Raw genomic sequence first — 11,589 nt, forward strand, 5'->3', positions numbered from 1 at the left:
TCTCTTTTTTCACATTTATTTATTTACTTACACCTGTGATGGTTGCCTGTGTTAGCATTCCCAGTCAGTCACTTCTATTAACTGTACCAACAAAAATACAAATAAACTCAATCAGTCCAAATAAATAACGTAAAAGTGCAAAGCGTTCTTGGGTCCTTGTTCCAAAACATGTCACTGTGCAAAAAAAAATAATCAACAAAAAAACCAATAAGCTAATCGTCACAATCAGCCTATACAGTTTTTGATCCTATTATAACATTCCAACATTTCTTTGCACATAAGTCACACATGACAGCTTTAAACTGTTATGCGTAAGCATAATGCTTGCATATCAGCAGCACTTTTAAAGTCTAAATCAGGTGTGGAGACCTAAAATCAAATAAAACCCAAGGAGAACTGTTATTAAAAAAACAACAACACAAACTATAACGTAAATCCTCAGAAATGATATAATACCCTTTGAACCACGCTTTCTCAAATGGTATGTATGGCCTTCGGAGGACTTGAATGGCCCCTGATAGGAAATAGGTTCCCCACGTCTGGTTTAAACAAAAACGTTTTTGTTTTTTTTAATACTGTCAATATTTCAAGTAATTGAGCCGGGGGGGAAAAAATTAACAAAAGAATCAGTGCTAACTGACTAAAGCATAGTAGCATTTGCATAGAAACTTGGTACCATGTTAAATCCACATGAAGCACCATGCAGAACAGTTTGAAAGCAAAGTGCACGCACAGCATTCCAGGATGAGGACTGATACAATCACATGGCGGACGTGCGCCTGACAAGTCTGTTCTCGTGCAGGTCTTCTTTGGTTTTCTGGATGCAGGTGAAGATCTCCTTGAAGAGGACTTTGTACTCGGGCTCTTCCGACACTGTCGAGGGCTCTCTGGCCGAGCCGGAGAGGCGGCGGGGTCTGGGACGAACGCTCACGGACGGACTGCAGGACGTCTGGACGGACCTGTGAGTGAGCCCCGCGCTTGTCTGCTGACACCGCTGAAGCAGCTCGTCATATTTAACCTGAAAAACATGCATGTATTTTACTGGCCAATTCTTTAGGTACACCTGCTCAATCTAATCATGATCAAATCAGGGTTGGGAGGGTTACTTTTAAAATGTAATCCGTTACAGTTACAAGTTATCTGCTAAAAAATGTAGTTAGTAACGTAATCCAAGTACCATAATATGAAAGTAATGTAACTGGATTACTTTTGGATTACTCCAATATTGAGTATGCTCATGAAGACGAAATAAAAATAAATATCACCACAATATATATTCTATACAATGTGCCCCTGCTATTTGCGGGTGATAGGGACCCGGGCAGCCTACAAATAACAAAAATCCTTGTGTAAGTAATTAAAAAGCATGTAGGCTATTGATTGACTGATTGATTGATTGATGGCCATATGCTGTTTTCAAACTGTCACTGAAAGCAACCACACCTCACAGTTTGATAGATAGATAGATAGATAGTCATCCAATGAGGATGACGATGTGTGACATCAACTGCAAAATGAACTTTTATCCCAGTCACAAGTTTAGCCATCCATGATGTTTAAATAGTGAATTGGTGGGAGGAAGATTTGTTTGGAAGCTGTAACTCACATTATGCTTGTAGGCTAGCGGGCTAGCTAGCAAGAAGCTACAGCGCGTAGCATGCCGCTGAACTCTTAGCTCAGACTTTTGCTCCGAGTAAGTTCCAGTGAATGCCGGTCGCCATTTCCTCCTCCTGTCCGTTAAGCTTTTTCAAACTGCCCGCAACGGTCCCACTCGCGCGGGCGTGCGCAGGCGTGCACGCGCTCTTTCTCGCTCTGTCCTTCTCTCTCTCTCTCGCCATCTTTCACACTCTCTCTCATCGTAGAAATTTTAATCCTTGAAGTAATCCCCATTTTTAATAAATGTACCTGTAATCTGATTACATGTTTTTTCCTGTCACTGTAATGGAATACAGTTTAAAAAAATGTTTAATCTGATTACGTAACGGCGGTACATGTATTCCGTTACTCCCAAAGCCTGGACCAAATGAAGCTACTCAACTCACTCCAATGTAGTACATTGGCACCATGATGGCAGCAAAGTAGGACTTTTATTGCTTTGGCCTCAGCAACAAATAAATAACAGAATCTCGACAGTAAACTATAATATATGTTGTTCTTAGCAGTTACAGTTAAAGTGTTGAAATTATTCGGAAGACTAGATTTTCTCAAGAAGAATTTGAAGGACTTTATCTAGGTCAGGAAATGTGACAATTTTCTCCCATTCACACTTTTTAGTTGATGATCAAAATTCATATTGCAAATCTTTGCCGTACACAGATGTGGAGGTCTTTGGGCCCCCAAATGAGCAAACATGCCCCTGGCACAAACCTGCAGCGCGTTGTACTGTGCGTCCACCTCATTGAGCAGCAAGATGCCCCTCTGCTTCACTACGTGCGCTCGCCTCACGCACATCTTGTCGTGATCATCCGATGCGTTCACCGTGCCATTGCATGCCTGCCGCTGAAGTTCTTTCTTCTGGTCCTCGGTGGGCTCCTCAGCCACCTCCTCGGACTCAACTTCACCCTCTTGGAGCTTATCGTCTGAGGTGAAGAACACCGCGTCAGGAAGAAGTAGTTGGTCTGGCTTCCTGTTTTGGGTGGGATCAGAAAAGAACATAAAATTAATTAATTGGCTTTTTTTGAAGTTGTAACTAGGGCTAGGACTAGAATAAAATGTGAATAATCAATTAATCGACTATTTAATTTTAAAAAATTGTAATGAATAAAATGACTTTTTTTTTAGTCTCTTAAAGCTACAGACCGAACATTTGAGTGTTTTACATTACACTGTCTTTTAGTAATTGTTAACAGAGAAAAATCGGCAACATTTTTTTTTCTTTTTTCTTTAAAGGGGAGATGTTCAAATGTCATTAATGGAGGACTAAAACAAAACAAAAATGAAGGAATGAATACAAATGAAAATAAAAATTATAACAAATATAATAAAATAATAAAAACTAAAACTAATATAAATGAAAATAAAAACAACTAAAATTAATAAATAAAAGTAAAAATTAATACAAAAATAAAAAACAATTAAAAAATAGGCGAACGGTTCAACTCAAGACACACTTAGGACTACACCCTCATTTGACTAACATTTCCTGTAGATGCCACTAGGGGTCAGAGGTGTCTGTGTGTGTCACAAGAGGTAGAGTGATTACTTAATAAATGTCACCTGTGTTTCTCAAAATGTTTGCGTGTTGGTACAGGGAGAGAGGAGGCAGGGTGCTGTTATTTTCTGTTAACCGCTAGATTTGACCACCATATTGTCCCACTCTGCAAGTTTATCTTCAGTAATTGTACATGGAAAGTATACATTATTGAAAGAGTCAAACAAACACCTACAAACTGCAGTGAAGGCCTCAAGTTTCCATCTTGGAATCAGCGTGTCGGACGGAGCCCTGTCTTCTTATCTCAGTGACTCCATTTGGTTTGGATAGTCACAACATTTCCTTCTGCATTTCATGCTGACTTGTCTGCAGCAAGAAATAAATACCGATGAGAGCAAGTGTTTTATTTATTGATTGATAGTTAATTCTATTTATATATTTATTTTTCCGTTTCGACATTTATTTTAAATGTTTTAATCTTGGGTTTTTTTGGTACTCATTTTTACTTGTATTTATTTATATTGTTGTTTTGATTTTCATGTATATTAATTGTATTTTATTTTTGGATTATGTATCTTCATATTTTTTATTCATTTTTTATTTTCATGTCTGCAGTTTTTTTTTATTACTATTATTATTCTTTTGGTAGTTTTGTCCTACATAGTCATTATGTTAGTTTTATGCTGTAACGTGTTTATGTCTACAAACAAATACCAATTTTTAATTGTTTACAAACTGTTGTTGCGTCTGTGCATGCTTGTCGTTTCATGCGTTCCGTCAAGGTGAACACAACAGGTGTTACTTGAAATGTAAATCCTGTTGTCAGGAAATGGACATTATGCACCTGGACATGCGGTCGGCGCGCCACACGAGCCTCAGCTGCTCCACTCGGGCCTCCAGCTCCGTCTGCCGAGCCCGGCAGCCCGCCAGCACGTGGAGCCGGCGCTCCAGGCCTCGCTTGTCGTCGGCTGTCAGCTCGCTCTCGCGCTCCGCCGCCTCCCGACGGCTCTTCTCCGCTGCTAACTGACCCTGAAGAGTGTGTACAGAGCGAAGAAGGGTCTCGTGCTCCTCTCCTGGGTCTTGGCGTCTGTCTCGATCGTACACGAACCCCTGCGGTGGCCGCAATCCCTCTATTTGTCGCCTCTTGTTCAGTACACACCTGTGCCGCGACAAAGTAGAGGTGGGTGCGTGTGGAACGCATTCAACGCCATCAACTAGGGTTCACTGCACCTGTCCTGGTGCAAGTCATAGAGCTCTTTAAGACAGGAAACGCTCTGTGCGCCAAGGTTGCGTCGCTGCTCTTGTTTGTTCCGCTCTGATTGGGCAGACATGAGTGCCTCCAGCTGCTTCTGCAGACCCTCCACGTGCGCTTCAAGCCCATCTATGGACTCGGTCAGACTGCAAAGTGACAAGAGAGAATCAACGATGACTCGTGCTCCAAAACTATTTTTCATTTCACTGATAAATAAAAATCTGCATATTGTGGAGATGAAAGAGAGGCACAATTCGCCACAGCCGCCTTGTCTCATTATTTACAGTAGAGGTGTCAAAAATATGGCATGTGGGCCAAAACTGGCCCGTCAGGCCATCCAATCTCCAATTAATTAGGATTTATTTCTTTTTTTAATTAGAGACATCAATTATTAATCAAATGACTTCACTAGTTAACTCAAGATGAATCACGTATTTTCCATCTGTTCTAAATGCACAATAATTCTATAATAATAATAATAATAATACTCTTGTTAACAAAAGTGGAAAAAAATGCAAAACTAATAGAAATAGTGCAAATGAATTTTTTACGTTGACTATTTAACTTTATAAGACTGTGGTAGCCTCACCTGTCGATCTTGTTCTGGGCCAGGCGGTCGTCGTGCACTAGTTTCTTGTTGGCCCGCTCCAGATCCCGGGTGGACGAGTCCAGCTGCTCGTAAACTTTGGCGTGTTGCTCGTTCATGTGACGCAACAGCTCCACCTGCTTAGCAAGATACTGGTGAACAAAGGCAAAACATTTAATAGTTCGATTCTGTTGAGGTGACACCTCACACTCAGAAACTGTTATTTTTCTAATGCGGAAGTAAAACGCCCGGTTCGGTAAAACCCCGCCTCTCCCTCCCCGTGTGGTTGCCACGCCCCTCTGGCCTGAGCCGCCAGCTGCCAAGGAGCGCTGTGTGGTTCAACAGCGCAAAAGGTTTTACGTGTAGTTTACACAAGTGTCGGCCAAAACTCTTTCTGGGATTTTAAGACATTTTATTGCACTTTGGCATTGCAAATGTGAAGGATAATTGATTGCTTTGAATTCATTTGGACAGAATGTTTACTGATAAAGGCTACTTTTGTCACTATCCCATGGAGGTCTCAGAGAAAGTGGGCGTGTGTTTAGTCCACAGAGGCGGTGCGGGGGTGGGACCGCACCCAATGACGTCAAAAAGTTCCAACCGCTGGTTTTCTCAGGTTGGGAGGGGCTGGTGCTTGGAGAGCAGAATGAGCTAGAATTTCTCATAGAGGGGCGAATGGACATTAGGGAATGAGGAATTAGCATTTTAACATGGCTAAAAGTTGATTTTTCACGTTGCTGTCCTTTTAAGTAGGAGTGTTTGAAAGATACATAGCAATGAACGATAAGAAATCCAAGACAGAAAAATGAAGGCTCTTATTCTTTGAGCCACCACATCCAGCAACTTGTAGTCCTGTCATTTGTTTTAGACCATAGGTGTCAAACTCCGGTCCTCGAGGGCTGCAGTCCTGCAGGTTTCCCTCTTCTAACACAAGCTGATTCCAATCAGCAGGATCGTGATCAGGCTTATGCAGAGCTTGCTGATGAGCTGATTATATATCAGCTGTGTTGGAGAACGGAAACATCCAAAACCTGCAGGACTGCAGCCCTCGAGGACCGGAGTTTGACACCTATGCTTTAGATTTTTTGGATATGTCAGACTAAATTGTTTGTCTCTATACAGTGCAGCCTCCAAACTTGAGGACAAGTTGTACAATTTGAAACAGACCAAAATATTGGGGAAAATATTACGGTAACGAACATCTGGACGCCGGCTTCGTTCCTCAAACAAATCTCGTACACAGAGAAGCATTTTAAGACTTGCGTGTGTCCAAAAGAAGACGCTGAGGACGTTTCACGGCTGTAATGTATATGCCAAGTCTGGAGTGGCGCTGTAGCGCAACCACAGCGAGTTAACGGAAAGCGTAGAAGAAGAATCAGCGCAATCAACTTTATTGCAATCTCCAGAACAAACATGGCTTTGTATGTATCGAAACAACATGAAAAAGGCGAACACAGGAGAAGTGACAATGGCGGCTGATTTAAGTACAACACCGCTTCTTAAATGTGGGGATAAAGAAGTCATCTATTTAGCGCAAAACGACTACGACACGGCTATCCGCCATTGTTGTTGACAGGCTGACGGTTCGCGCGCAGTCACGCGAGAATTGGCGCATACGTCACCAATCTGCGACAATGGCGTCGTCATCGAGCTGCGACCATTACGTCATCGCTGGAGGAGTATCCTGCATATGGCGTCCAGACGGACGCGTACGGGGCGCGTTTTGAAATCTTTCCACTCTGGAGCCCGCTTTCAAAAGTGATCGGTTTCAAGCTCCGAAGCCGCGCCGTCGTGTGGACGAACGGCTTAAACGGTAAGAAACTTGTGAGGATACATTGAAACTGGCTTTCGTGTGGACGGGGCCTTAGATGTTTCCCTTCTCCAACACACCTGCTTCAAATGAATCAGCATCATTATCATTCTCATACAGCTTGCTGATGAGCTGATCATTTGAATCAGGTGTGCTGGAGGAGGGAAACATCACACGTGTAGCCAAACTTAAGAGGAGTCACTGGCGCGGACGCTGCACAAACTCAAACTATAAGTGGTTTTACTTTCAATTTTACTTGCTTGTTGGAGAAATCTAAAGCAATAAGCGCACGTCGCACGGCCAAATTCAAATATACATCTTTGCCGTATCATCTCAGGAGCAAAATCCCCCTGCTCGAGTTATGTCCACGGAGCCCTGATCATTAGAAGAGAAGAATTATATCCAAGGATTAAATAAAGCTACTAGAACAGTCCTTGAAGCAAAATATACTTTCTATTTGATTATTTTACACTGATTCTGTTACAAGCACAAAATACAATTGATTGTGATTAATTATGGATCATTATTGAGATGTTTTAATCAGTACAAATAATAATTGGATATAAAATAATGAAACTATAGCGCTCCCTCCAGAGAAATCTCCACCAGCGGCTACTTCTTGACCCCTTGTTTATTGCAAGAGATGTTTCAGTCTAACACACATAAGATGGAAATCTGCAGTATATACAGACTAGGTTTTTTTTATATTGTTTTGCCCCTTTCACAGTCTTTAAACATGTTTACACACTGTAAACATGTTTGAACACACAAAAGGAGGCTAACATACAGCAACGACTGTAAATTGGGTGTAGTGCCTATGCGCTTGCGTCTTTAGCTGGTGGGTGCTGGTTTGTTTAAGTAAGACACGTCTGTGAGTCAGCGTCTGAGTGTCTGGGTGGATTTTGTTTATGGCCTTTTAAAGAGTCAGTGGGCCAAAAATAGAGAAATTAATATTTAGTTAGCCAAAAGTGTAAGTCAGGAATGTGTGCTAAACCGACTGCTAAGCGCGTTCCGGTGCCTAATTAGCTAAATGAACGATCTGCACTGTGCCCACAACTCACCGACTCAGACTATCAGATTAGCTTTTACTCAATCCTATTACAGAAACAGAGACACCTCGCTTACAGAGAACATCTCTTTTGCAGCCTCATTCCTAAAATCACATGCTGCTAAACGGAACAAAAACAGCAGTGAAGAAAACGCGTCAACACCACTGCTGATTTGCTCACCCACTGTGTGTGTGTGTGTGTGCGTGCGTGCGTGTGTGTGTGCGGTCTTGTTTTTGTCACATAGTGGGACCAACATTTCGGGATTTCACAGAGTTGTGGGGCCCACCCGTCCATGTGGGGCTATTTTGCTGGGCCCCACAAGTTCAGACCTCTTTTTGAGGGTCAAAACTTGGTTTTAGAGTTTAGGTTTGAATTGGGTTATGGTTGAGGTTAGGGTAAGGAATAGGGTTAGGCAATCATTTTTGATAGTTGGGGTTAGGGGAAGGGGCTAGGAAATGCATTATGCCAATGAGATGGCCCCACAAAGATAGTGAAACAAACTTGTGTGTGTGTGTGCGTGCGTATCTCACCTCTATTTCCAGCAGCTGCTCTTGGTTGGTGGAGTACATCTGCTGCAGCGCCTGCTCCAACTCGCGGTTGCCGTCCAGGAGGGTTTTGCCGAGCTTGGCGGCCAAATGGAGATCTGGTCCAAACACGGGAAAACACACTTGAACCCGTCAAAACGTAGAACAATAACAACTCCAGACAGAAGGCGTCTACACGCATCCTGTTGCCGCACACGGATGAATCAGAGGAATGTGAGGTATGCAAATCCACTTCCTTTGCCGCTGCGGATGCTTTTCTACATCATCGTCTAGTTTGGGAAAATTCATCATAAATCTGTCTTATCCTTTAAGGTCAGGGATGGGCAAACTTTGCGCTCAAGGGCCAATGGATTTTTTTTAACACTAATCATATAAGTGAAATAAGTGAAAACCCACTTTATCAAGAAGAAATAGCACTTAGCGTCCGCTCGCAAATCGCTGCGCAACATCTTAGTCTTTTCGCATAACGTACTGTACACTTTGAGAGCTGCATTGCATTGTGGGATGCGGTGGCCATTTTGGGCTAGCAGTAACATGATGAATGTAAGCAAGGCTGTGTAGTCAAGCAAAATAAAGACAGCGGGTTAAAAGGCATGAAAGGGAAAGTGATGTTTAGGGATCTGAACGGTGGCCGAAGGCGGAACCCAGCAGGATGACTTTCACTTCTCTTGGTGCAGTTGGCACTCGCTGCTAGCTTACGTCAGCTCCAATGTGATTTGTAAATACTGTTGTTGTTTTTACAAAACTATGGATGGTAGATTTCGACAAACACTATCCTCATACTAAGCTATTATTTCCTTCTTAAAACTATGTTCAGGCTTCCGAAGAACATTAGTTAGCACAGTAACACATAATTATATTATTTAAAATTGATCAAAGATTTAATAGGTTAAGTGACTAAAACTTAAAAAATACAGTACATTCAAAATTGCTAAATCAATGCAACAAGAACCAGATGACTCATAATAATGTAAACACTCAGTGGATTAAAAAACTGATTAGGCCGTATCACCCCCGAGTCACACTTTTCCTGAACCCTGCTCTACATAGAAATGTGCCTGCTTAGTACCTTCAATCTGTACACTGGTCAGGTCACCTAGATACAAATAATACAATATAAATTCTCCATGAGGATTACACAGTCTACAGTCTACTCTACTACTTTGTTTTGCCAATCGTATTAGTTAAATAATGTAACCAAAATATTCCAAACACCTCTCACTATGATGCAGCACTAACTACAACCACAATAAAGCATTTAATGTTAAACATAATTAAGTAAACCATTTGTTTGTGTCACATATCTCACATAAAACAACACATAATACATGCGAATAAAGTTTTTCAGTTCTTGCAGTTAGTTGCACTTGGTAAACATAGCCAACTCTGCCAATGCACCAAAACAAAGTGTTTATAAAAAATAGTACATTACTGTACAAAGTCCAAGGAAATCCTGCAGTTTTGTTTGGATCATGTCTGTTACTAAAGGGACTCTGACCAATTTGGAGGAATTAACTGAAAAGGACCATCAATGCCAGCAAAGTGGCAAGCTGAATAATTCAATTCTCTACTAGATAGCAGATCGGTACCCAATTACCCACTGAAATGTACCTACTTCTTGTGATATTTGTCTTTGGTGGCGTGCTTCGTCATTACAAAAAAAAGCATTTAAGTAAATACATTTAGGTAAACACCGAGTTCTAGCTTGCAGCTGCTCTTACCGTGCTCAAGGTCCCGTTGAGCGCACCACGCATCTTCATTTTTGTCAAAATCCTCCTCCAGAATCCCTTCAGTTAGCATTTTCACGAGCGAACGCCGCAGCACCTGGCGAGAAACAGAGCCCCCTCAAGTGTTGTTCGTCTTCAAGTTGTTCCGAAGTTGCCAGCTGTTCTCTGGCTCGCTCGTCGCTCCCGCCCTGTTGCCTCACTACATCGCAACCACATCCGCCCCTTGTGTTGACTACAGCCACGTGGCAAGTCGTTAATACATATCAACAGTCGCCAGGTGGCACCCGATAGAAAATAATTTCGAAATATTTTAATGACAACATCTCTCTGAGACTGAAACATTTTTATGGAGGTAAATTTGGTGCAAAACTAACTTGTGCAAAAAATTTGTACCTGTAGAAAAAAGTCTAAATTTGTATCTGTAAAAGTCGTGATTTGTATCTGTAAAAAAAATGTGTGCCTGTAAAAAAAAAAATTGTGTCTGTAAAAGAAATTTGTACCTGTAAAAAAAAAATGTGTATGTGTAAAACAGATTTGTATCTGTAAAAACAAATTTGTACCTGTAAAAGTCATGATTTGTATCTGTACAAAAAATTTTTTGTACCTGTACAAAAAGTATAAATTTGTATCTGTAAAAGTTGCGATTTGTACCTGTAGAAATGACAACTTGTAGTCAAAGAAGTCGCCACTAGGAGTCACAAGTGGGTTTTCTGCTGCTGTTCAGTGACGTGAGTTTTGCCCCATTTGTCGCGCTACAAATGGAGCAAAACTAATTTGTACTTGTAGAGCGCCGTGATTTGTACTCGTAGAAGAAGAGGGCGGGCTCTGGAGGATTTACCTCAATACTGATAAATACTGACATTTATCAATAAATTGTAATATTTGAAATAAAATGATTAAATACAGACGGTAAAGGGTTGAGGTTAAAATACCTGTAGCGGCTTAAAGATCCACTCGCAGTAAAAACGTTTTGTTTTCATTTTATTATGATAGTAAGAGTACAGATGCTTGAATATAATGTTAGTCAAATACAAGTAGCTGAGTACTGTCCACTTTTCTTTTCTACAGGTACAAGCTATTGATCGTATGTTTACACTGGTAGGCTTCAAATCTTGAACTACAAATCGTGACTTCAATGTGTTCAGTTTTCGTGACAACATGAGATGAGCTAACTAGCTAGCACCGGATTACGAGCTATGTTCGTACAATAAATCTTACCTTCATACTAAAACTTCTTTCTTTCTGCCCACTTGGAGTGCTCTGCATGTCAACCAACGTTTAAGCTGTTCCACACGGTGTTCGTATATTGAACCATGTTGAAATTTTCACACCTGGGACGTCCTCTTCTTCCAAAATGACGCGTAAACTAGTGTGGCTACTCTGTTTGGAATTGCGGATTTATGGGCGTCATTTGAGTTCAACCCACGGTCGTTCGCTCAACCAATGAGGTTGAGCTTTAGCCCGCCCAA

The 11,589-nt window shown here is 41.5% G+C and overlaps 1 protein-coding gene across 2 annotated transcripts; it reads right to left on the reverse strand.

Annotated features, from left to right (window-relative positions):
* Positions 1 to 11,589, reverse strand: cdr2a (cerebellar degeneration-related protein 2a). 2 transcript variants are annotated; one of them, XM_086058896.1, is made up of 8 exons: positions 11,339 to 11,589; positions 10,115 to 10,217; positions 8,379 to 8,491; positions 4,993 to 5,126; positions 4,382 to 4,549; positions 3,996 to 4,310; positions 2,368 to 2,626; positions 1 to 1,018 (listed from the first exon to the last, which is right to left on the reverse strand). In XM_086058896.1, exons 1-8 carry the CDS (start codon positions 11,384 to 11,386, stop codon positions 761 to 763), a joined length of 1,398 nt encoding a protein of 465 aa, XP_085915022.1. In that variant the 5' UTR covers positions 11,387 to 11,589; the 3' UTR covers positions 1 to 760. The 2 variants fall into 2 exon arrangements, with proteins under 2 accessions (XP_085915022.1, XP_085915014.1); XM_086058888.1 differs by having other exon boundaries at positions 4,993 to 5,141.

This window comes from Leptonotus elevatus, chromosome 1, assembly GCF_054856555.1.
Source record: "Leptonotus elevatus isolate MCC_2025b chromosome 1, RoL_Lele_1.0, whole genome shotgun sequence".
Taxonomy (NCBI): domain Eukaryota; kingdom Metazoa; phylum Chordata; class Actinopteri; order Syngnathiformes; family Syngnathidae; genus Leptonotus; species Leptonotus elevatus.